Raw genomic sequence first — 24,833 nt, 5'->3', positions numbered from 1 at the left:
AGAGAGAGAGAGAGAGAAGGCCCCTACAGTGCCGTACCCAGGCGGGTTAGGTGGTGGCGCACTCTCGGTCCCATCAACTGGGCTCCAATTGCGGCGATTGATTAATTGAAATGCAATTTTTCTGACCGACTTTCTCAGCGCACGCGCCCACGGCACCGATTAATGTACATGCTCTACCTGGCTTGGTATCATTTTACATCAAGATTCCTATAACCAGGATGGAAGCTGGGAAGCTGGGCAAGGCGCGAGGTACCTTAGGTACCCTAGGCGCTCTCTTCCTACCTCCCTATCTGTGCTTTCCCTGCCACGAGCGGGATGGAAATGGGATGCACGTTGGACGAGGAGTGCTCAAAGTGTCTGCCAAGGGCCTGAGGTGTGGAAGCTGGGCCAGGTTTCCATGTTTTTTTCCCCCTTCCCTTCCTCTTTGCGCTCAATTTCCATCACAGCACCCCCTCCCTCCCCAGCGATTCGGGAGCAGTGGCCGCACGAGTTGGGCGGGACGTGGTGCGAAGAATCAAGGTACACCGTGTGCGCGACTGCAGCCAGGGGCGGCGGGCGGGACAGTCAGCTGGCCGCTCGATTGGCTGACTGGGGGCGGCGGCCGGGGTGGGGAGGCCGGGGTGCAGGGGTGTCGCGCGCCCGGCTCGCAGCGGGCTGGCAGGCCTAGGAGTGCTCGTGAGCGTGTGAGCCCGCTGGCCGCAACGCAGAGCGGCGGCGGGTCCAACAGTGCGGGCGACTGTGCGGCCGACGCGCGAAGGGGACAGACACACCCACAGGTGCAGGACACGCCCACCAGGCCACACCCACAACCCAGGCGCTATGCACACGATCCTAGCTCGCCCACGGGCTGAGCCAAACAGAAGACGCGGTCGCTCTCCTGCTACTGGGGAGGGGGCTTGTCTTAGAAGAGCCAGTTAAACCGGGGCCAATCTCGTCCAGTCCCTTTCCCTCGTCTCGGTTCCTGGTTCCAAGTCGAACAAATATCTTTCCACACCTCTCCTCCTCCTCCTCCTTCCTCTCCGTCGCTCGTCTCCTTCATCCGTGTCCATTCATTCCCCTCCCCGTCCATTCCTTCCAGACGACCATTTTCTCCCTATTCTTTGATCGTGGAGAAAACGGAGGGAAGGAGGAGATAGGCAATCGCTCGCACGTCAATTCAACCACGGACCGACTCCCAAGGCCAAGCGAGCCAGGGACAGACTGAGGAGCCTTGAGACCCGGGGACCCGGCATAAAAAAAAAGGGGGCGCATACAAGAACATTGAGCTTTCCTTTCACCAAAGGGAGCTCCTGTGCTGTGTGCATCTATGTCCTCTTTATTCACCTCGTTCTCTTCTTGATCTTCTCTCTCTCCCTCCCCTTGTCCCTAGTCTCTCACATTCCGGCCGCTACAACTGCCCGAACCCAGCATTCCTCGAGGTTCGAACAGCCAGGACAACTCCCGTAGTCCTGCCACCCCCCGGCCATCCACCGCCCGCTCTCTCATTCCTCGGATTCTTTCATCCCGTTTCCGCGGGATAGCTTCACCGATTGTGCCTAGCTGGTACTGAGTGCATTGTGAAGGACAATCTCAAGGTTTCGAGGACCGAGAACATCGACCTGCTCTACATGATCTCGACATCATTGTGAGGGCTTTCCGACCTTCCACGGCGTTGATCAGAGGTAATTACCGCCAATCTCCATAACGAACAGCTCGCCGCCCCAAAATTGCGCGCCGCCTCAATGAATCGACCAGTCCCTGGGATTGTGGATCAGTCGATGGTGGTGACCGCCCTCGAAGCGCATGATGCCCCCCCAAAAAATGGAAGCCGCAATTAAAGTGAAGGAAAACCCAAGACAATCCAGTCTGGACTTAGCTAACGGTTCTTCCCCTCCCTTCCAGGCCTATGCCGACCCGGCATTCTTCACCATCACGCTTGTCAACTTGACCTACCAGAGGCTCTTGTTAGTGGGACACGTTAACTCGTAGCTCCCACAGGCCTCAGGAATTGTGTCATCTCGCCTGTTTCTCCTAAAGGCATCGCCGTGGCGGTAAGATAATCCCTGCCCCCACTCTCGAGCAAACCTGTCTTGCCTCCGCCCGCATCCTAGTGTCGCGCGCTGGCGAGCAGATAACACCGTCCACGCAGCCTTTCCGCGTCCCTGCGCGCGACCCGATCGAGGCATGCACGGCTGGCTCCGGGATCAGCGCATACCGGTAGTTCCTTTTGACTCGGGCCGCTGAGGCTGACGTACTCTATCTCTGCAGGACTATCACCCACCTGGTCACTCCCTTTTTAAACGACCGCTCTATCAATCTCCCAACCTCTACTCGTTTACCACCTCTCGCGTGCAACTCTGGATTCTGCAACTCGTTTTCCGGGTTTCGTTTTTATTTTGTCTCGGCTTCCAGCCACTGTCACTCTTTAACCCACACTCGTTTAATACCCTAATAGACCTTGCTCGGTCGATTAATCACGCTCCTTCGACGGCTTCGCAACAGTCGGAACCATACACACCACTCCTAATACGGCAATCTCTTGGTCTTCTCTCACTCATTCACTCATTACTTCCTCATCTCGCAACCATTTTCTCGTTGTACCCGCCGACTTCAACCTGTGTATTTAGTCAACACTTTCCGTCACCACCTACATCCTCGGAATCATGGCGTACCCTACTACCGCAAAGCCCGATGGCACCTTCTTTGTCGAGTCAGACGAGCCGTCCAGGCCTCGTATCAGCGCGAGGGAAGCTGCCAAGATCATGGCCAGGAACAAGCGGGAGATCATCGGAAACGAGCTCTCGCGGCTCGCCGGTGAGGAGTATCTGGAGGATATCATGCAGCACATGAGGCACATGGAGGTTCGTAACAACCAGCTCGTGAGACTTTGAGGTTGTGGGAGACTCACCTTTGGCTGACCCTCGCGATAATTCAGGACGAGACGCTTCCCGATGCGAACCTCATCGACATGCAACGCGAGATCCAGTGGTTCATGCGCCCCTACCTCATCGACTTCCTCGTCGAGGCACACGCTGCCTTCCAGCTGCTCCCCGAAACGCTCTTCCTCACGGTTAACCTCCTGGACAGGTACTGCTCCAAGAGGGTGGTCTACAAGCAGCACTACCAACTCGTTGGATGCGCTGCCATGCTGATTGCCGCCAAGTACGGTGACAAGAAGGACCGTGTGCCGCAGATCAACGAGCTCAACAACATGTGCTGCGGGCTGTACGACGCCGGCATGTTCACGCAGATGGAGATGCACGTCCTCAACACCCTGGAGTGGACTGTTGGCCACCCGACCGTCGACTTCTTCTCCCAGCTCATTGTGGCCGAGGAGCGCGACGACAAGGAGGTGCAGCACATGGCCGCATACATCAGCGAGATCTCCCTTTACTACCGCGATTTCGTCTCGACCAAGCCGTCCACCATGGCAAGGGCATCGCTTGCCCTGGCTCGCGCAATCCTGGGCCGCCCCGAGGTCAACGACGGCGAGTGGGATCACGACCAGAACGTCACCCTCCTGACTCTGTCCCACAACCTGCATCAGCCCTCGGTCACCCTGTCAAGGAAATATGCCTCTCCCCACTACCACCGTGTCTCCGCTAAGCTGTCCGACTTCCTGGCGCATCAGGCCGCCATCAACAGGCGAGCTGCCGCTGCCGCTGCCGCCGCGAACCCGTGCACGCCGACCTTTGACACCTCTGCTGCGACCAAGGATGTGTTCAGCACCCCCCACAAGGGTCTCGGATCCGTCCCGGGTGCAGCTGATGGGTACATGACCCCGCCAATCACCCCCGACAGCTACGCCGGCGGCGAGTCTCAGAGCAAGGCTTCGTACCCCGTACCTCCCCGATGCCCTGTCACCCCGACGCCTCCACATCACAGTTACGCCAACGGTTTCCCTCAGCAGCAGACGGCACAATACGCCAACTACTTTGATGGGCAGGCCAGGTGATAATGGCTGGCGCCGACGGGGCTAGCTATACTTTTCTCTCCCGCGGCCTACCATCACCCATCCGCGAACCCTTGTCTTTCTTCTGACCAGTTTCTCTCTCGGCCCACCTTCTCGCCTCGACATCCCGAAGCTCCCCCGATTTCTCCTTTTTGATTTCATCTCTGTGTATCAGGAAAGGGATACGGAAGTGAGAAGAAAAATAAGATTGCTTGCATACCCCGCATACAGGCTTTGCCCTTATGGTACATCAGCGTCATGGCATCTAGCGTTTTTCATTGTTTTGTTTACGACTACAGTTCTCCAATTTACACATTTCTCTTTTCCCTTGTGACCTCTATTACTGGTTCTTTTTCTTCTTTTATGTCCTCTATTTCCCTTCCACCCAAGGCCGGGTAACCCAAACGGGTCTAACCGCGCTGCCATCTTGATTCCCACCGAAGAACACGACTTTGTTGTGAGATTTGGAGAGCAAGAGGATGCTATATAACAGCATTCCTTGCTGTCGTTCTTCATTTGGCTGCACTTTATCTGGGTCTTGCCCGCCCATCGCTTTCAGATTTTTGGTCGGCACGAAAGGAGAAAAACAAAAGCACAAAAACAAGACGAAGGAAAACAAAACACTTGACAAGACGAGGGAAAACTGGTGACATCCATCTCCCCGAGGGCCTACGATTTCTGGCCCTCGGTGACTGACCGAAACATGGGGGACTCTGGGTATGACAAGCAGGCCTTTTGGGGTGACACCAAGACTGAATGTTGGAAGCACGCCCTGCATTCCGGAGAAGGTGGCTCGGCGAAGGAGAAAAAGTAGAGGCAATTGAGAAAGGCTAGCCCCGCAATTTTTTTTAGACTTGGCCCATTTGACCTGGTTTCCTGTGAAGCAAGTTTTCATGCATGACGTCTGGCCTGCAGGAGACTGTGGTCCATCTCCATCCTTATCACGTTGAGCAAGCAGGCTATGAGCCGAGGAATTGCGTCGCATCATCCAGGCCGGCCCCCCCATCCCTCATGCTTGGCTTTCCATGTGATTCGTATTTCACAGGCGCGCAAGGGATCAAGCAGCATGGGTGTGGGTAATAAGGGAATGGCCAGCGTGCTCTGGTGATGATGGTAATTATCTGGGTCAAAACCTATCAACTGGCTTCAAACTATTCTCTGCCTTGGATGAAGAATATGGCGCCGCCCCAAGTGAGGCACATGCGGGTGGATATAGTCGGCTTGACGAACCAGTCCGCCAGCGAGGAGCTGCAAATAAACAAAACGCGAGGCATTCAAGTCCCAGTGCCAACAGGCAGACAAGACCAATTGGCAAGCTGGCCATGCTGGAACACGCCCCCACAAGCCATGCGCCTCTGCGCGCGTTCAGAGAACAAAGGGACGCGTTGGAGGGAGCTGTCTGGCAGGGGAGAGCGGTCCCTTTCCGTAGGTGCCGCCTTTGAGGGGGCAGAGCGGCAGTCCGAAAACAACCAAAAGGGATGGCGACGGAAGCATTCCAGCGGCGGCACGCCTCGCATTCTTGCAGCTCCCTTCCCCCAAGTCCCGACAAAAACGGAAGGAAACAAGGGGGAGCCGGTCGATCCAGTGTCCATTCCTGCCAATGATTACAGGCAGTCTGGAAACAAACAAAGGGAGAGGGAGAGAGATGGAGAGGGCCGGTGCTCGTGATTTCTCGCTCCTTCCACTCACACTCATACCTCCGCATCGTTCACCTTCTCTGTATTGCTTTCCTCCTTCTACCGCATCACCTACGACGGCAAAGCTAGCGCTCGTACAGAACGCGCCATCCAGGCTGCCCAGGAGAAGACCATAACCGCAAAGACAAGCAAGAGACGAATCCAAGCCGACCCAAAATGTCTCGCGCAGCCGGGGGCGGCGGCTACGCTGCTTCCGGGACCACAACCCAGACGGCGAGGCTAGCCAGGGCGAGGGCGGCGGGGATCGGAGGCCGAGACGCGCATGATGCCTCCAAGGAGCGGACGCCGCGAAACTGGGCGCCCCCGGCCTTCGCACCTGATCCAGCAGACACCGAACGCACGCACCGCTTCTACGGCCAGGCCCAGCCGTCGGCCGGGGAGCGACTGGGTCACATCTACAACTTCCTCGCTGACGAGGACCCGTTCACGTGCCCGGACTGGGAGGCCAAGGTGGTGGAAACCATGGACTACATCCACTTCCTCAAGACCAGCCCCATGTCTTTCAGGAAGCAGACGCTCGACCTGCTTGAAAACGTGAGCGGGCAGCTGCAGTCGCACCTGGAATTCATCAAGCACACCTCGCGAGATCCCGTGGAACCCAGGATGCCGCGCCCGGATGGCGTCAAGACGCCGGCGCTGAGCCTGCCGCCCAACCCGCGGAACAACCTGGGCCTCGTCCGCGGCGCCGGGGGCGTGCCGAGGGCGCGCAAGGTGCTCCACAGGCCGCCGACCATGGTCAACAACCTGGTCGGCTACTTCCGCGACTCGGACTTCCACATCAAGAAACTGGCCGCGTCGGAGGATGCCATGTGGTCGTCACGGCCGGCGTCAGAGAGCAACCTCGCCGAAGAGGAGCAGGCGCGGTACCAGCTGGGCCTGCTCAACCCGGGCATGAACAGCGGGTGGCCGTCCAACATGAGCGACTCGCCTGCGAGCTACGCCACGGTGCGCGGGCTGCGGCGTGCCGGTCTCCAGATGTGCCTGAGCCAGCTGGACAGCAGCGAGAATAGCTCGGTGCAGACGGTGTGGTCCCGGGTCGTGCCGCCCGCCAAGGCGTCGGATCTCCTGATCATGCAGAAATCGGCCAGCAGGATCCAGTTCACGCCCATCGCCATCCCGCGCGAGGAGGCCAAGGACAGGGACGTGGGAGGCAGCCCGTACACGAGGCACATGCACCACTACTGGCGCGTCTTCGACAGATGGTGGGACGAGGCTCGTAAGAGCACGGAAGTAAATCACGGCTCGTTCAGCGTGCTGGCGGAGGAGGGCGCTTCGGCGAGGACCAGGCAAGGGCAGTGGGTGGCGCTGCCCCGGCCGCGCGTGGCTTACGTCAACCACGGCCTGCCGTCCGCCGCCGAACACGCCCACCAGATGCTCAAGGTCTGCAAGACCATCTCTGCCCTGATGGACCGCAGCTCCTTGGTGGCGCCGCGGCAGCTCATATTTCGCTGCGTCGAGCTTCGCGACCTGGGCCAGGAGGGCGGGGAGCCATCTGCCGAGGTGCTGCGCTGGCGCGATGTGGACAGGACCGAGAACGGTCGGCTCAGGCTCCTGAACGAGACCGAGCTGGGGTTCCTGCGTCTACTCACCCAGTCGTCAGTCAACCGGGATATGATGCAGCAGCTGGGAGTCCAGGCACCGCTGTATCTCGTGTTTGCCGACCGGCTCCAGAGGATCCTCGACGACCTGTCCCCGGAGGGCCTGTTTCCGACCGACGAGAAGCAAGTTTCGGTGGATGACTTGCTCAGCGAGATGCACAAAGGGACCATGGGCGTGAACGAGAAGATCCATTTCTCGGTCCACGACGCTTGCTACTGGCTGGACAGGCTCAGCGAGGAGGGCCGCATTCAATTCCGGCGGGACCTCGAAGAGTACGGTTATGTGTCGCGGCCGCTCACCGACCTGCACCCAGAAATGCTCGTGGTCCTGCCGCCGCCGTCCAGACAGTATGAGGGCGCCGGAGAGGGTAAAAACAGCGAGTTCGACGCCGTAGGGGCGCCACGGCCTTCCGAGCTCAAGACCTGGGACGACCTCACGGCCAACGCGGCGCCAGAGCCCGACCCCGCCGTGTACAACTTCTTCGGCGCGCTGTCCTACCGCCTCGGATATACTTGCGCCGTTCTCGAGAAGCGGTTGGCAAACGCCCAGGCGCTCGGGCCAGCCAACATGCCCAAGGCGCTGGCGGATTGGGAGGACACGGTGGACAGCTGGCGTGAGGTGACGGGTTACCCGCCGACGCTCGCCTCGGTCTGCGCCAAGGCCGAGGACGGCAAAGCCGGGGCGGCAAGGCTGGACGACGCCGCGGCGCTCAAGCGGGTGCGGGCCAAGGTGCTCGAGGAGGCGGAGCGCAGCGCCAACACGCTGTACCCGACGCGGTGGCTACAGGCGACGGCGGCGGACGGCAGCAACGTGTCGGTAGCTATCCGCGAGCCGCTGTGGGACTGGGGCCAGCCCGAGATCCGCGGGCAGGCGCGGCGTTACTTCTCGCTCGACCGCTTCCCGCTGGAGCTGCAGACGCCGGAGCGCCAGGCCAAGATCCGGAGCGGCCTCGAAGTGGACGAGGAGCTGCTCTGGGACCCCTGCGCGGCGGACCCGGCCGGGCCCGAGTGGCTCATGCGCAAGGCCGTGCGATTCGGCCAGAGCAAGGAGGTGTACAAGCGCGGGCCGGCCATCTTCTACGGCGACACGGTCCTCCAGAAGGAGGCCATCGTCTCGCACATCAACAACACACTGGCGACTGGTAAGTCCAAAAGCCGATCCTGCCCTTATTGAGAACGATTTCAAGCTGACATTTACCAGCCCTCGGTGTCCCCGAACCAGCACCACAGAGAAAGGGTCTCTTTTCGAGGCTGTCTGGACTGGTGCCGTTCCCGGGCATCTCGTCGCGGCCACCCACACCGACGGGCCCGCACGGGGCGACACTCCTCTCGCCTGTCGACCCTTCGTTGGTTCCGGGCAGCTCGAGAGGAATGGATGTAGACCCCTAGGCACCGAAAGGGAGTATACAGATAGCAATGATGTGTATGTAGGTGTGGATCTCAGTGTTAGCACTGGGTAGTATCAGTCGCCGTATTGTCAGCAAGACCGGAGTAGCAGGGAGGCAGGGATGGGAGTCAAGGGATGTTGATGGGAATGACAGATGAAGGAAGTGGGAAGTTGGATTTGGTCGGTAGTTATAGGCCATGCTATTTGAGTTAGGGTTTCAATTGTGCGCATCATCGTCGTCCTGACGTGTCGTCGCCTTAGACATGGCGAGGACCCGACTTATAAACGGTTGGAAGTGGGTCCAGCTACGTAACGGTCGACAAAATGCTGCAGCTCCGCCCGCGATTTCTCCCCATCGTCGCCGACAACAGCTGAGAAGTCGGCATCGTCAATCGGGCCACCAACCACCCAATCCCTCCCGAATATCGCCATGGGCTCATCAGCCTCCAAAACTGCGCAGACTTCTGCGAGGAAGTACCCGAGCAGAGCCGGCAACCTCTCGCCTCCGTCGGCCGCGACTTCAAAACCGCCGCCGCCGACGAGCAGCAGGAGAAGCCCTACACAAAGCAGAGCCCCGGGCGTGAAGGACGAGGGTGCGTGATCGCCAGGACCCCAATTGGACATCAGGCCCAGGCCCAAACAACCCATTAACATCTATCCCCCACTCCCTCCCCGCAGCAATCCGCCTCGACTCGATGGACCCCAGCCCGCCCACCAGCGGCGCCGGCAGCCTCGCGGAGCGGCTTCGCCAGATCGGCGCCGTGCGGCCGAATCCAACGCTATCGCACTCGTCCACCGCCAACAACGGCCCCGCGTCCGCGCCCCTCCCCGCCCGGAACACGACGCTCTCGGCGCTCGACGCGCGCCGCGCCCTGCAGCGCAAGGCCGACCGTGAGGCCGCCGAGGCGGGGCGGGCCGGCTTCCCCGGCCGCGAGCTCGCGGGCGTCGCCGCCCTCCGCGACGTCCTCGTCATGCGCGCCCACGGCGTCGCCGCCCCCGAGATCGAGGCCCGCCTCGGCCTCAGGCCCGGCGCTGTCGCGCGCCTGGGACCCCCGCGCGCCGTGGGGTTGCTGGGTGAAGGAGGCGCTGCTAGCTAGCACGGGGCTTGCGATCCTCGGGTATGACTGCCTGCTTGCTGCATCCTCATGTCGTCCTCATGCCCGCACTCTTGCGTCTAGCAGAGATGAACGTCTTTCGCGGGCTGCGCTCCTGGGAACTTTGCTACTCGCGCAAAACCTGGTCCAGGTTGGTCGCACGGCTCGGTCTGGGGAAAGCGCTCGTCGAGTCGTCTAGACGCTTCACAAGGGCCACCAGGACTATGGCGGTGCGCATGCCCACCACCCTAACCGGAGAAGCCGGCACAAAAAGCCAACACCGCCTCGGCCAAGACATGGCCATGGCGGTAACGGCGACGTCCGACCGCAGCCTGTAAACCTAGACTACCACCGCTATACAGGTCTAAGGCCTACATGGTGCCACGTAAACTTTGTCAGATACTATAGTGGGACAGGGAATTCACAAGGGCTGTTTGTCCATCAAGGGCGTTGAGATCAGGGGTATAAGGTTCACATTTTGGGACAAGGATCCAAATCCCACGCTAGCAGGAAACAGGGCGGCTTGAAACCATACGGGCTTCCCAGCAGACATGGGGGGAATCAAACAAACGATTCCAAAGATGAGAGGACAGAAGCATGCATTAAGATACAGGTATAGCCGGGCAACCGTCAAGCCCACATATTCTATCTGACTGACGCTCATCATCGATTGAGGGGACAGTTGGGGTCCTGGCAGGTACACTGGCAGCCTTGATGGCAAACGTGGGAGCTCGAGTGCAAAATGCAGTCTCGGTCACCGCACGGCGCATACTGCGGCAGCCAGTGGTGGTGGTGATGCCTGTCCCTCTGGCCTTGTTGGCCCGGCATGCCAAGGGACGAGCTGGGAACGTAGACGTGAGGCTGGGTCGGGACAAATGGCCCCCCGGCAGGAGGTATCATCCCTGGCGGACCGGGATACGGGGTGCCGTAGGGTCCCGGGCCTAGGTCGCCGTGTGAGGATGGAAACGAGCCGATATCGCCAGAGCCCGGCGCAAACGTGCTGCCTGTGTGATTCGGCATCACGCCCGGGGGCTGGGAGAAGCCGCCGCCTTCGGTGCCCATCAGATTCATGCCGCCGTGGCCAGAAGGCCCGGCCTGGCCGCCTCCGAGTTCCGAGGGTGTGCTGTTGCCCAGCGTCTGCTGCAGATTCCCAGGCCCCTGCATGATGTTTTGCTGAAAGTCGCCGAACGGAGGACCGCCCTGGGGCTGCCACTGCGCGGGACCGAAGCCCGGCGGCGGGGGCGAGTTGGAAGGCGAGTGCAGCGGCGGCGAAACGGTCCTGCTGTGGTCCGCAGAGTCCCTAGGCGGCGGAGAACCTGGCGGCATCACCGGCGGGATGAAAACGGGGACGAAGACGCCGGGCGGCCCTCCCGGCGGCGGCGGTGACATGCCCGGCGGGATGTTCAACGGGTTCTGTCCCGCCGCGGGACCCAGGCCGCCGTCCCCGCCAAAGCCGCCCGCGTTTGGACCGAAGCCGCCCTGCCCGGCTGCTGACGGAGCCAGGCCGTTCCCACCGTCTGGGGGCACAGGCATAACGTCCGAAGCTGGTACCGCCTTCTCGAATCCTGGAGCCATGTTTGTGGTATTGCCCCCGTTGGCTGCCACGTTGGACGAGACGCCGCCGTCGCCGGGAGGCGCAGCGCCGATTCCTCCCTCTGCACCGCCAACGTGAAAATGCTTGAACGCCTGGGCCGTTTCTAGGTGATTAGTAGCGGCACTCTTACTGAAGGACGGCATTGATTGCACAACTCACAAAGTAACCACCACCTCCAAGAAGTCCCAGCACAGCGACTGTGACACCGATTCCGATGCCCGCCTTGGCACCCACGCTGAGGCCACCTTCGTCGGTAGGGCCCACGCCGACCTGGAGCGACACATGGCCAAGTTAGCACAAGACACAGATAGACCCAGACCAGTGGCACAAAAACCCATTGTAACTGGAACATACCGTGCAGTTCTTTAGAGGCACGTTCGAGTTCGTGGTGACGGAGAACAAGGCGTCCTGCGGGGAGCCGCCAGATCTGGGCGAGACCTGGAGCTCGATCTGGCCCGAGTTGGGGGCCGTGACATTGACGACGGAGGCGGAGGAGGAGGAGCCGGTCTGGCTGAAGGTGGACCCTCCCATCTGCGCGACGGACGTGAGGGTGCCCGCCCCGATGCTGACCACCCGGAAGGACTGCAGACGTTTGATCAAGGTCAGCCAGCTAGTCCTTCTAGAAAGGGAACGGGATATGCATGTGAGCAGCAGAGAGTGCCGCGGCCACTGACAAGGACTTCACCCGCGACAGCCTGGTACTTTAGCGTGACGGCGTCGCCGCCGATGGGGTAGGTCTGCGAGAGGCCGGCGAGCAGCTGCGAGTCGTAGCCCTGGGGGTTGTCCTGGTACGTCAGGCCGTTGAGGAGCACGTAGTTGATGAAGTTGATGCTGCCGGCGGCGGCCGTGATGGTGGCGTAGACGCCCCTCGACTCCCGGACCGCTTTGAGGATCTCCTTGGACTGCTGCCCGGCCGCCAGGTCGAGGAAGCCGAACGAGACTCGGATCCCGGCCTTGGTCGCGTTCCTGATGGCGTTGACGAGCGCCGTCTGGCTGCCGTCCGAGCCGTCGGTGAAGACCACGATGGCGCTTCGCTTATCCGTCGCTCCAGTGTCGCCAGCTGTAAGCAGATCGAGGGCCTAGACCGGGTGGTGATCTGAGGGTTAGCGGCTGTTGGATCTTGAGTCGCGAGTCTCGCCCTGGACCGCAGAGGGGCAGCAGAGCGGCTGCAAACCACTACCGACCTTGTTGACGCCGCTCGCGATGTTGGTGCCGCCGGACGCGTCGATCTTGCCCAGTGTGGCACTCGCACCCGAGGGGTCTCCGAGGGGGAAGATGACCTTGGGCGAGTCGTCAAAGTCGATGACGGTCAGCTTATCGGGCGTCTTGCCCCCGGCCTCGCCGCTCGAGATGAGAAAGTCTGCGAGCGCCCTCCCGGCGTCGATGCGCCTCCTCCCCGGATCGTTCGAGGCCATGGAACCCGACGAGTCGATGACGAGGGCCACCTTGCGGTCGCCATTGTTGGCGTTGACGCGCAGGTCGGCGCACGCCTCCTCGCGCTTCGCGATGATGGAGCCCCTCGGGAACAGGCCGAGGGTCGTAGCGGAGACGAGGGCGGGGAGGGCCAGCGCCAGTAGGTGAAGGTGGCGCATGGCGGGCCAGCGGGTGTTGCTCTCGCCTGGTGGGCAGACGATGGGCTGGACGCGTTGGCGCGAGTGATGCGCGGGCGGGTAGCAGAGGGATAACGAACGAGGTCCCGAGACTTTCGAGGGCTCTCTCGGCGCACTAAGGGGCTACCACTCATTGATACATATATATACACGGCCTTCGCTGCATGAGCAGCCGGGCTCCACGCTGATCAGCCCTGGCTATGGCGCAGGCAGACTCGTGGGGCTCGTTATCTGGCACGCGCAGCAACGAGACAGCAAGCACACCGTCCTGGGGGTGTCCAGCCTTGGGCGACACATTGTCGTGTGGCTGCACCCGACCGCCATTGGTCCAGCGGCGGCAATAGTGCCATGGACCCCCTGGCGGCGAGCGAGGCAGGCGACTGGTTGGAGCTGGGGGGGGGGTTGGAGGGTTCGGACCAGGCTAGGCTGGGAACGGCTGAAGAAGGTGGGAGCGCCTGCTCTGTTCAGCCCGCGGGGACTGGGAGGCTTGGCCCTGAGGCGATTGGGCCCAGGAACGGAAATGTCGCTGCCGCAATCTTGTTTGCATGGGACAGCTGGCCGATCTAGTGTGAGCAAGTCGAGCCCGGCACCAACTAAAAAAAAAAATCCGAGCCGCAAAAAAGGGGCACCCATTTCAAAGTCAATTAACACCACCAAAAAAAAGCAATAATTGTAATTTATATGCAAATTGATGGGCAGTCATTTTGCTTTCGCTTTTTATTATTGGCAAAAGAATCTGTGTTGTTTTGGGCGTGTTATGGTGCTTTGGTATGCTGCAATTAAATTGATTAAGTTTGTTTTGACCTTTTTTGCCATAGAGTTTGGGTGGGGAAAAGCATTTTGCGGTTCGGATTTTTTTTTTCAGTGACTGGCTTGCATGCGGCTGAGAAGTCTTTGACAGGGGTTGCGAAAACCGATGGACGGCTGGATGGGCTAATTTGATCCCTTGCGATGATGGAAGTCGCCCCACCTCACGCGTCCGGAAGAACGTCGTCCCAAGAGACTGGCCATTTGTCAAAGGGGTCACAGTAGCAATCGTCAAAGTCGATCAGAAGTAACGCACAGATGAAACGGTAAATCGTCGATATATGCATGCACACGAACAGGTTCTATTCCTATTTTTATCTTGTAATATCCTCCATTCCTAGAAACCACATCATAAGCTTCCCTCGACAAGCTTTCGTTATCCGACTGTAGGGTTTAACCAGATTGAACCCGCTTCTACTGGAGTCCTGTTTCCGCTCCTTTCGCGTATTCCCATTCCGTCCTCTATTGGTATTGCCGTCGTGTGCTTTCTTCCTTCGTCCATTCCAGTCTTAGTTGTTGCAATGCGCAAGTATACATGAAAAAAAGGGCGTACCGCGCAAGCCCAAAACACTACGTTATCGTGTCAAAACAAATACACTCCCCGAGATATCGATGCAGACATCCGGGGTACCCTTGGGATCCTTCAGGCTGTACTGGCCATAACCCCTGTGCTGAACAGCTCAAACTTGATCCGGCTCGGCTCGACCTTCTCGTCGCGCAGGTATTGGGCGACGGCGATCATGAAGGCCTCGGGCCCGCAGCACCGAAAGTCGGCGGCGCCGTGGTCCAGGAACAGGTCGGCGCGGCTGACCTTTGCGAGGTCCATGCGGCCGTGGAGGGTGGCACCCGTGAGCTCGCCATCGGCCAGCTCCGTCTTGAAGACGTTTGTCCGCACATTGGGGTGAGTCCTCTTGATCTGGCGGACGTGCTCCTCGAACGGGACCGTGTGGCGCACGCCCTGGATCCACGAGATATCGCGGCTCGGCTGCGTCTCGAGGACCGAGTTGAGGATGGAGATCATGGGCGTGACGCCGGCGCCGGCCGAGATGAGCACGAGCGGGACGCTGCTGTCGTTGTTGGTGTCGAGGAAGAACTCGCCCGACGGGTGCGACACCTCGACCACGTCGCCCTCGCCCATCTCGTCGATCAACAGGTTGGACACGACGCCCGGGCACGTGTACGACGGCCCCTGCTCCGTCGCCGACGGCGGCCTCGGGGACGACGTCGACGTGGTCGAGATGGACCTTATCGACGACGCCGCCGTCCCGGTCCTGCCGCTGCCGCTGCCGCTGCCCTTGCTGCCGCCGCCGCCGCCGACGTAGCGGCCGCCCTCCTCCCTCTTGACGGTGATGCGGTAGTAGTCGCCCTCCCTGCGGGGCGCCTCGCTCAGCGAGTACTGGCGCGACTGCAGGAGGCCGCTGATGGGCACCCTGACCTGTATGGACACGTACTGGCCCGGAAAAAAGGGCGGTAGGCGCTTGCCGTTGACGGGCTTGAGATAGAAGGAGACCATGGCGTCGAGCGCCTTGGACTGGCGCTCCTTGCGGGAGATCTTGAACTTGCGCCAGCTCGTCCAGTCGCCGAACTCGCCGTACAGCTGCGACTCCCGGGCGATCATCATCTTGGCGAGCACCCAGTAGGCCTTGGTCCAGGCCAGCTCGACGTCGGGCGTCCACGCGGGTCCGAGCACATGGGCAAAGGCCAAGATCAGATAGCGGCCAACGATGCTGCGGCGGGAGAGGGAGGAGGGTCAGCGACGTGTCCGCTCGTCAGGGGTCCGCACGCGGGGCGTGTATGTGGGTTGCTGCGGAGGCATGCAGGACAGCATCTGTAGATGGCATTGCAGCGCCGAGGCGACATGGGCGTCAACACCGCCAGTTCCGGTCACCCACGTACCTGTAATCTGCCTGCTGGATGCCAAGTGAGCAGTGCTTGTTGCATATCTGGAGCCCCCGAGTCAGCTGATGTTTGTTCAGCACACGAGACAGCCGTTTCCTTCTCTCTGCCCGTCTCTCTGCCCGTCTCTCTACATGTCCCTCGCGAGGTGTCCACCGACCTTTTCGAGCGTGGGGATGAGCTCGCTCGTGTGGCTGACGTTGTTGGCAAAGCTGAGCATGACCTGCGTCAGGGCGCGCGGCTGCCTCCCGCTCTTCTGGTTGACGCTGTTGAAGACCTCGCGCAGCCTGGGGTTCTCGGCCAGCATGTCTCTGTAGAAGGTGGTGGCGATGAGCTCTCCCGACTCCTTGAGCACCGGGACCGTGCTCTTGACGAGCTTCATCTGCTGGTAGGTGAGGGCCATGTCGAGTTGCTGCCCGCGGGCGACGACCAGGGGGGACGGGGAAGCACCGAGATGGAGAACGCCCGGGTCTGGCAGGGCCAATGTATAACGTTCGGTGAGCGACGTGTACACACTGTACGCGGAGCAAGGCCAAGTAGGTAGGTAGGTAGGCAGGTAGGTATTCTAGTACAGGAGGTGCGGAGTAGACAAGCCGCCGCAGTGCTGCTTGCGAGACGGCCGGCATATATACCTACCCTCGGCCGCAGGCGCCTCCCTGATTCTTGCGTGGGCCGGCCTGGCTAGTCACCTACGTCGTACATGCTACGTAGCCAAGGTGTAGGTCAAGGAGGGCTACAAAGTACATGGAGACTACTCGGATATAGAAGGGGTCCGTTCTGTGGGCTTGCTATCCCCGGCGGCCCAACGGTATGCAGGCAACACGCGACTAGTCAGAACCTGAACAGCCGCATCATCCGGTCCTGTCGCGAATCTGCATGTCCCTGGCATCGTCGGAGAAACAAAAAAAAAGAACAAAGAAAGATGAGAGGAAGAAAAAAGTGGCACAGGCGTTGAGCAAATCGTACGAGGATAAAGTTCCACCCGGCCGCCTAAAGGCGGTCAGGAGCTAATTATGGTACGAACGGCTCCCGTCCTGGCAAAATAAATGTCGCAGGGCTGCCTGGGCGAGGCGCGCTCTAGCGGCGAAGCCAAACGCCAGGTTCTCCTGCAGAGCGACGAAGGGAGGGACAAGAAGGAAGAGAAAAAAAAAGAGAAAAAAAATCCGGCTTTTGGTGTTGTGGCTCCGGGGTCGCACAGTAGGGGTCCAGGACTTGAGAATCAGTGGGGTAAGGATGGGGAGTTGAGTTTGCCAAGAACAGTGCTCGTCCTGTCCAATTTCACAGGGCCGTCAATTCTTGCTGCTGTTTCGGGGTGCCTGTAAAGTCAGTTCGCTGTCGCCTGCCTGGTGCATGGGAATCGAAGAATCCATGTGCTCGCGTAGGCAATGGAGCCCACCCAGCCGGGCCGGCATGCGCGATTCGCCCAGGATATGCACCACCAGTTCAGGGATTCGTGTTTGGCGAAACAAATGCAGTTCCACTTGGGAGCACAGGCTCCAGCCGCTCTTTCTTGTCTGCCGGGACGAGACTACCCATCCCACCACAGGTGCTGTCGAGGCCGTGTGCTGTCACGGTCTGCCCCCCACGCTGTCTGACCGAAGCCAAGACGGGTGAAAGCCGACGAAAAACGATTTTACCCAGGCGCGCAAGATAAAAAACCGGAACACGCCAGAGTGAGAAGAAGAAAAAGATACGAAACGCCAGCCCACCCCGTCAGGTCAGGCGCCCAAGACGACAGGAGTGGCTGGTATTGCATGTGTCGATTCTTATGGCATTCTTTCTTGCTCGGCCCAACCGGCTGAGCAGCCATCGTACGATAGGGACTTTTGTGAGCTGGTGGTGTCGCCAGTGGAGCCGTGGCCACGCGAAGCTTGACGCTTGCTGCCTGGATGGCCCCGGGTCGCTGCGGCTCAAAGGCCCACTGCTTGTCGTGCGAGGCTTGCACACCGCACGATCGGGTCAGGTACTGCCGTGAAGTGCCGACGACTGCCCTGTGGACCGAGGCCAGCAGAGAGAGGCCGTGTTTAATTTCAAATCTCCGACTTGCTGTGGGTACAGGGTACATACATAACAAACGCCGACCTCGAATATTCGACTCGATGCCTCGCTCACTGCCAGCACCATCGACGCTGTCAGGACACCCCTCTACCACATCTGGACTGCCGAGATGGCGGTCCCGGCTTGGCACAGAGTTGAGGACATGTCTCTTTTGGATTTACACCTCTTCCACCTCCTCTTTCGCTTCCGCTACGCCCGACTCCCAATCCGTCCTCCTGCATTCCCGACCACCAATACACACCCACATCCATTGCCATGGAGGCACGCTGTAGGTCTAGACCGCTACCAATATCCAGTTACAAGACACACCTCCTACCCGTCTCCCCAAGCGCCGGCCCGCCTACCTCGGGTGCGCACCCCGGAGAGTTCTCATTAAGGTCGTCGGCCAAGCCTCGGTGGGGCCCAATGCGGGCGCAAGTGAGGGGAAGGAGCTCAAGCTTCGGGACTGTGGCTGCCAACTGGGCGGGATTGCCTATATAGGCAATCCGAGACCGGTATCATCAATGTGCTGCCACCTGGTTGGATGCTGCCATATGCACGCCGCCTCCATGCCCCAGTATCGCCCACCTCATACCCGATCGATTGCACCCAAGTGCGCGGCGTGTGAGGAGCTTCCCCAAAGAGGCACTGGTGATTGCACCACGATGCTCGATGCGACCGCGGGCTCCATAACTCGGGAGCTGAGATGAGGGGATGCCGATGTCTTGCCGGTCTGGAACCCCTCAGCAAAGCCCCGAGCTTCACAATGGGGAGGGAACTTGGTCGGGCAGCTGGTACTGTATATTGCTCCATAGCGCTTTCCGTCCCATCAACTCTCACCTCAATACCCATCGTCGTCTTCTCCTCCCACGGCCCTTCTCTCCACGATCCTTTTTCTTCCTCCCCGCGTGCTTGTTACGTAGGCAACAAGTAGGTTACCATTAGAATCGGAATAGCAGCCAGAAGCTCATTCCCTTGATATCTCGACCACAAACCTTGTGCTCGCTGGCTCCCGTTCCATCTCACGGCATCATCATACTGCCAAATCATCATGCTTCCTTCGGTCGGCCGGTTCGCGCCTCGGCTTCCCGGCCTCCTGGCCATGAGCTCCGTGCGACCACTGAGATGCGCCCATCAATCCTCACCTGCAAAGGCAGCATTGCGCCTCGTCAGCTCGGCCGCTAGCCAACCCGGCCTCCCCGAGTTCAGGCTCGACGGAAAGGTTGTGATCGTGTCGGGCGCCGGGCGTGGCCTCGGTCTCGTGCAGGCCGAAGCGCTGCTCGATGCGGGGGCCAAGGAGGTGCACGCCGTGGACCGGCTGCCGGACCCGTCGCCCGACTTTGCCCGCATCGCCGACCGCGCCAAGTCGGAGCTGGGCTCTAGCTTGACGTACCACCGCATCGACGTCCGCGACGTGCCCAGGCTGAACGAGACAGTCCAGCAGATTGCCGACCGCCACGGCCGGCTGGACGGGCTGATCGCCGCCGCCGGCATCCAGCAGGAGACCTCGGCGCTCGAGTACGCGGCCGAGGATGTCGAGAAGATGATGAGCGTCAACGTCACGGGAGTCTTCATGACGGCCCAGGCCGTTGCCCGGCAGATGGTGCGCCTGAAGCAGGGAGGTAGCATCGTTCTCATCGGCTCCATGAGCGGAACGGTTGCCAACAGAGGCCTGATCTGCCCGCAAGTCGCCCCGTCCCTCACTTCTCGGGCTCCGCCCTCACACTCTCCGTGACGCCGATGCTGACAGCCAAGAGACTGAGGGCAGAGCATACAACGCCTCCAAGGCGGCCGTGCTCCAGCTCGGCCGAAACCTGGCCTCGGAGTGGGGTTCTGCGGGAATCCGGGTCAACACCATCTCGCCGGGCTACATCGTCACCGCCATGACGGAGGCGCTTTTCGACAAGTACCCAGAGAGGAGACAGGACTGGGCCAACGGCAACATGCTCGGCCGCCTGAGCAAGCCCGAGGAGTACCGCGGCGCAGCCGTATTTCTCATCAGCTCGGCTTCTAGCTTCATGACGGGCGCGGACCTGCGGATCGACGGCGGCCACTGCGCTTGGTGACGAAGACGACGAGGTAGCAATCAATTTGTGATGACAAGGGGCTGGTTGACCAGCGTGCGTCACTGGCCTTCCCCGTATTGTGCGTCGCACAAGAAAGCCTCAACCCGGCCAAGCGTTGGGGTTGGTTGTTCACGAGGAGCGGCAGGTTTTGCGGTATGGGTTCCTGCATGGAACTTTTGGGCGAGGTCCACCTCTGATGGTGTACGCAAGCAAGATGACTGCATGTAACGGGACGGCTTAGGTGGTAGGCTACTCTAATCAACTGCGTAGCCCCCAAATCCGCACGATCCCACCTGCTAGTGGGCCTTATCTCGCTCCATCTCGCGAGTACCTCAGGATAATCGCCGTGCATATCGCGTCGCTAGAAAGGGATCCATGCCCGATCCGTCTGCGGGCGATGTCGACCTTTTCGGGATGAGAAAGACGCAGCAAACGCTCGGCATTGCGACTCTACGCCAGCGGCAGTCTTGGGGGCTTTGCCGGCGACGAAATTTGAAACACGGCCACCTGCACCGGCGTAACGGCACTCGCCCAGGCAGTGATTGGCGCATCGTTTTTTAATGGGAGACAAGACCAGCCCGGAGGATGGGTGCGATCCTCTTGTCAACCAGCAAATCAGCGCTCTTCTGGTGGCTCTGCCGCTTAGCGACGAATCAAACGACACCAGATCTCAGCCTTACAGCGTCCGAACAGGGGGCTATGACGGCACCCCGCTCGTTGGGTCGATCCGATCCAGCCAACCGAAGATGAGACCGCTGCTTTTGTTGTCCCAAGGGGGTAGTCGCAATACACACGAACCTCCAGAGAGAGGAGAAAAAACGGGAGAAGCCATGAAGCCATGGATTTGCTGTGTTCATAAGCACGTATTGGCTGCAGCGTGCGGTTCCTCGCCCAACCCTGGCGGTGAGGCACAGCCCGCTCGGCCTGCTAGCCGCTGGTTTCGACCCCATATCCCGTCAGCACAGCGTGGTAGGGCTCCTACCTTGGATGCCACCTTGTGTGACCACGACAGGAGCTGGCCCTCGCCAAGGCCTAGCCCCCACCACAGGAACCGCTAGAGCCGGGATGCGGCGTCGACGGGTTCGTCCCGATCGTTGCGTATGCTAGCTTCGCCCACGAGACTGGCTCGATTGACCCCTGCCCAGGATGCTACCTTGGGGTGGCTGGCTGGCTGCACTGCCCATCTCGGGACTTGAGGGCCCGGCTTTTGCTCTTCCCACTGCGTCGTCCCTCGGCCCTTGATTAACTTGTCCATCCCGGGCCTGCTACCATCCCATGGTTATGCTCTACCTTTGATCGCCAGGCTGGCGCTTGCTATTTTACATCCCAGACGTGTCCCTGTCGTTGGCAATCCCAGGTCGGCCCGCCTGTCCATGGCTCCTCGCACCACCACTGCGCCGAAGTTGGATTGGGAGTCTGCAAGGGGCCTGTCCGAGCCCCCGCCACGTCCCTGACACCTTACCCCATCTTACCGAGCAACTCCTCGCCGCTACTCTCCCGAGCCCGCCGCCCCGGGACAGGCCTCGACCCCGCGATCAGCCGAGCCCGTCGATATGAAGCGGCTCCTGGCGCCTTCGGTGAGCGCATATGCGTACAACGCCCAAGCAGTTCGAGATGAGGAAGACGCCCTGAAAAAGGGCCGGGCTGCGCCGCCGGCGCGATCGTACAAGCCCCTTGCCCTGCGTCTGCCGTATATCATTGTCCAGATATTCGTCCTTTGCATCGCCTTGGCCCTTACGGTGTACGCGGTCGTGTCAATGCCCGACTCGGACAGCTCAGACCGCGACATCCCCGGCGAGGTGCGCAGCAGCACCCTCCGGTCGGCAGGGGCGTCATCCTCGTCGACGCCCCCCGCCGAAGCCGGTCGGACGGGTGCTCTTTTGGGACGGGCCGTCGGGACCTCCAAGATTGTGGTCACCTCGGTTATTGTGACGGTTGCGTCAACGACTGTTACCAGGCCCGCGACGACGGTGACAAGCACGAGGCCGCGCCCGGACCCCGTGCCAGATACCACCTTCAGCAGTTCGAGTCGGACTATTAGAATCCCTTCCAAAACCAGGTTCACCACCACTTTTGTCACCATCTCTCGGTAAAATGCCCCCTCCCATCAGCCGGAACCTCTCTCTGCATTCCCTTTCGGTGCTAACGTGGGTTTCTTTCTACTCTTGTAGAGCAACCGAGACTTTACCGGGTTCCTGGTATATCACGGGTAACGTGACGATGACGAGGCCCGGGATCACCACCACCAGAACTTCTGCCGTGACGGTTACCAGGACCGGCGGTGGCGGCGGGAGTAGGCCCCAAACCACAAGAGTATCCCATCCCACAATGTCAAGCTCAGCGGCCGCGACAGCGTTTCCAAGTGTTGTGATCTCAACACAACCTCAAGCCACATATCTGACTGCAAGTCTCTCAAACCATTACGGACCTTGTATCCCCTTGTTACTAACATGTCTACGTATCCCTCTGCTAGCTTGGACTTGTGACTATCACGAGCGTCTATACCATCGACGCGCCAGCGGAACAGATACCCATCCCGGGGCCGTCGACCGAGCTGATCGAGAAAGTGGTCAATGGGGAAATCACAGTTATCACTATCCCCCATGAACCCGAAACCAAAGTAGTCGACAACCCGGCCACCGTCGTCGTACCATACACGCCACCGGCCGAAACAGTCATCGTGACGGTGGGAGGGTCAGACTCCCTTGCGCCCGCTGTGATTGTGGTTAATCCCACGGCAGAGCCACATATGTCTCCGCTCATAGCCGGTCAGGCCGTAACCGCCTTCCAGCCAATCGTCTTTACCGCCATCTCGGTGATTGGGGGGACACTAGTTACATCCGTGGTGACGGTTGTAACAACAGGCGCCGACGGCCTGCCGACGACGGCCACGGTGACTTCCGTCTTCATGCTCGGAGGCATGACCACAAATGTGCTGGTGACGACAACACCTACGGGGACGTTACCCCTGACACTCACTGTAGCTACGACGCGGGGGGTGTCGCTGGTCACATCCGTCTTCACGCCTCCACCTACCAGCGTCACGTCGGTGATCAGCGGCCGCTCCACCACCATCGTTTCTACACCGCCGCCGCGCACATCGACGAGTACCGGCTCGAGCTCGACGATCACCTCGACCTCGATCTCGACCCCGAATCCGAAGTCGACCTCGGATTCGTTTGTCGTCGTCGCGACCGAGGTCAAAGAGAACATCGGGGAGGCCCAGTATTTCGCGGGCGTTTTCCTGCCGCTGCTGGTCTGCCTCGTGCTGGCCGCGGGCCTGCGCATCATCGACAACCAGGCCAAGCTCTTCCAACCCTTCTTCGCGCTGAGCTCGCCACACGGTGCCAGTGGGGCCGAGTCCCTCACGCTGCAGTACGCCGGGCCCATCGGCTGGATCAAGCCCATCGTCATGGGCCAGCCGATCCCGCTGCTCTCGCAGTCGATCCTGCTGCTCTCCTCACTCATGGTGCCGCTCTCGGCCGAGGCCCTAGGGGTGAGGTTGCACGGGGGCTGCGGGCCGGCGTCCCCGTCGGGCTGCACGGCGCGCCTCGGCGTATCGCCCAGGCCCGCGTACGCTCTGATCGTCGTCCTGGCCGTCGCCATCGTCCTCCTCGCCGGGCTGGCAGTGATGCTGCACCGCGCGCGCACGGGCCTCTCGGCCAACCCCTGGAGCGTGGCCGGTATCGCGAGCCTGGCGGCGAACCCTGAGATCCGCGTGCTCGAAGGGGACGAGGCCACCATGACGGCCGCCATGACCACGCGCGGGCGGCGGTATGGCTTTGGTCGCTACGAGGGCTTCGACGTCGAGGGCGAGTACGGCATCGTGCTGCTGGAGGACCCGGATCGGGATATCGGACGGCTCCTCCTGCAGCAACAGCCCGGGTCGGACCAGGAGGAGGGCAGCGACCGCGCCTCGTTCCGGCTCGGCGGCCCCGTGCCGGAGCCCGCGGCGGCGCGGTTCCTTGCGCTCACGGTGATGTGGCGGGCCGCGTTCGCGGTGTTCCTGGGCGGCATCTTCGGCCTGGTGCTCTACTACCACCTGACGCTGGGCCAGCAGTCCGGGTTCAAGACCTTTATGGACTCGCACTCGTTCGGCGTGCGGTTCCTACTCGCGCTGGCGGGCGTCGTCGTGACCTTTTTCTGGCTTGCCCTCTTCTCGTCGGTGACGTGCATGATGCCCTTCAAGGCCATGGCGCGCCGCCCGCAGCCGCCCGAGCGCTCCATCCTCGTGTCACGCACGTCCAACGGCTTTTACGGTTTGTACCGCGCCGCGCGCCAGCGCGAGCCCTACACCTTTCTGGTGGCGCTCATGACGTGCCTGGCCGAGGCCCTGCCCGCCGTGCTGTCCAACGTGCCGTACAAGGCCACGCAGACGCTGGCGTCGCACGTGGCGTGCGCCCGCATTTCGCTCGTGGTCCTGGGCGCCATGCTCGCCGTCCTGCTCGCCTCCTTCGCGCTCGATTGGCCCGCCCTCCCGGCCGACCCGCGCTCCGTGGGCGGGCTCATGTACTACGTGACCGACTCGTACTTTGTGGCCGACCTGCGCGGCGTCTCTACCCTCGACGGCGAGGTCAGGTCGCGCCGCGTCCGGGAGCTCGGGCGTAGGTTCTACTACGCTGAAGGCTTCTGCGGCCGGTCCGGGCTCCGGCGCAGGGGAGGCATCGACTCCGACGCCGGCCCGGACGGGCAACTGGGCCGGGTGGAGACTGAGTATAAGTCTGCGGCCCCGGTGTATTACTAGGAGTGATTTGGACGGTTATTTAATACTGGTTTTTTTTTGTTTTTTTGCATAGCATGTGTATCTATACCTGCATATAACTATTAGCCGAATACCCAACTATTTTTGTTTATCCCATGTTTGGGCACCGGGTCGATGCATTTTTGCGCGTTTCGGGCTTCTCTCTGCCAGGAGCATATTTTCATTGTTCGACCGTACATCGTAACGAACCATCCATGTAGCCAAAAGCAACAACTCTTCCCCTCTACATACCACTCGCTACTCCTCCTCAAACACCGGCTCACCCGGCGCAGCATCCACACGCTCCCTCGCGACACGGGCCACCGCACCCTGGACGTCCTCGCCCCCGTCCAACAGGTCCAGCCAGCTGTTCCG

General features: G+C 60.7%; 8 protein-coding genes across 8 annotated transcripts; 6 read left to right on the top strand and 2 right to left on the bottom strand.

Moving 5' to 3' along the window:
• Positions 1–1,721: 1,721 nt before the first annotated feature.
• GGTG_00949 (hypothetical protein) lies at positions 1,722–2,200 on the top strand (the record flags this gene model as incomplete). The annotated part of the gene is made up of 3 exons (XM_009218704.1): positions 1,722–1,733; positions 1,882–1,943; positions 2,017–2,200. 3 exons carry the CDS (start codon positions 1,722–1,724, stop codon positions 2,198–2,200), a joined length of 258 nt encoding a protein of 85 aa, XP_009216968.1.
• A 442-nt stretch (positions 2,201–2,642) lies between these two features.
• Positions 2,643–3,934, top strand: GGTG_00948 (G2/mitotic-specific cyclin-B1; the record flags this gene model as incomplete). The annotated part of the gene is made up of 2 exons (XM_009218703.1): positions 2,643–2,840; positions 2,915–3,934. 2 exons carry the CDS (start codon positions 2,643–2,645, stop codon positions 3,932–3,934), a joined length of 1,218 nt encoding a protein of 405 aa, XP_009216967.1.
• An 844-nt stretch (positions 3,935–4,778) lies between these two features.
• Positions 4,779–8,843, top strand: GGTG_00947 (hypothetical protein). Its single transcript, XM_009218702.1, has 2 exons — positions 4,779–8,368; positions 8,428–8,843. Exons 1-2 carry the CDS (start codon positions 5,785–5,787, stop codon positions 8,613–8,615), a joined length of 2,772 nt encoding a protein of 923 aa, XP_009216966.1. The 5' UTR covers positions 4,779–5,784; the 3' UTR covers positions 8,616–8,843.
• A 68-nt stretch (positions 8,844–8,911) lies between these two features.
• Positions 8,912–10,506, top strand: GGTG_00946 (hypothetical protein). The gene is made up of 2 exons (XM_009218701.1): positions 8,912–9,206; positions 9,292–10,506. The coding sequence occupies exons 1-2, from the start codon at positions 9,044–9,046 to the stop codon at positions 9,708–9,710; spliced, it is 582 nt and encodes a 193-aa protein (XP_009216965.1). The 5' UTR covers positions 8,912–9,043; the 3' UTR covers positions 9,711–10,506.
• On the bottom strand, positions 10,164–13,283 carry GGTG_00945 (hypothetical protein). Its single transcript, XM_009218700.1, has 5 exons — positions 12,486–13,283; positions 11,976–12,380; positions 11,656–11,883; positions 11,461–11,571; positions 10,164–11,393 (listed from the first exon to the last, which is right to left on the bottom strand). The coding sequence occupies exons 1-5, from the start codon at positions 12,891–12,893 to the stop codon at positions 10,371–10,373; spliced, it is 2,175 nt and encodes a 724-aa protein (XP_009216964.1). The 5' UTR covers positions 12,894–13,283; the 3' UTR covers positions 10,164–10,370.
• A 1,078-nt stretch (positions 13,284–14,361) lies between these two features.
• Positions 14,362–16,017, bottom strand: GGTG_00944 (hypothetical protein; the record flags this gene model as incomplete). The annotated part of the gene is made up of 3 exons (XM_009218699.1): positions 14,362–15,445; positions 15,615–15,661; positions 15,775–16,017. The coding sequence occupies 3 exons, from the start codon at positions 16,015–16,017 to the stop codon at positions 14,362–14,364; spliced, it is 1,374 nt and encodes a 457-aa protein (XP_009216963.1).
• A 2,685-nt stretch (positions 16,018–18,702) lies between these two features.
• On the top strand, positions 18,703–19,717 carry GGTG_00943 (sorbose reductase SOU1; the record flags this gene model as incomplete). The annotated part of the gene is made up of 2 exons (XM_009218698.1): positions 18,703–19,346; positions 19,402–19,717. 2 exons carry the CDS (start codon positions 18,703–18,705, stop codon positions 19,715–19,717), a joined length of 960 nt encoding a protein of 319 aa, XP_009216962.1.
• Positions 19,718–20,277: 560 nt separating this feature from the next.
• On the top strand, positions 20,278–24,461 carry GGTG_00942 (hypothetical protein; the record flags this gene model as incomplete). Its single annotated transcript, XM_009218697.1, has 4 exons — positions 20,278–20,494; positions 21,194–21,806; positions 21,889–22,010; positions 22,237–24,461. 4 exons carry the CDS (start codon positions 20,278–20,280, stop codon positions 24,459–24,461), a joined length of 3,177 nt encoding a protein of 1,058 aa, XP_009216961.1.
• Positions 24,462–24,833: the final 372 nt, after the last annotated feature.

The sequence above is a fragment of the Gaeumannomyces tritici genome (genome assembly GCF_000145635.1).
Source record: "Gaeumannomyces tritici R3-111a-1 unplaced genomic scaffold supercont2.1, whole genome shotgun sequence".
Taxonomy (NCBI): Eukaryota; Fungi; Ascomycota; class Sordariomycetes; order Magnaporthales; family Magnaporthaceae; genus Gaeumannomyces; species Gaeumannomyces tritici.
Note: the sequence above shows the minus strand (reverse complement) of the source record. Positions and strands in the feature narration are given on the sequence as shown.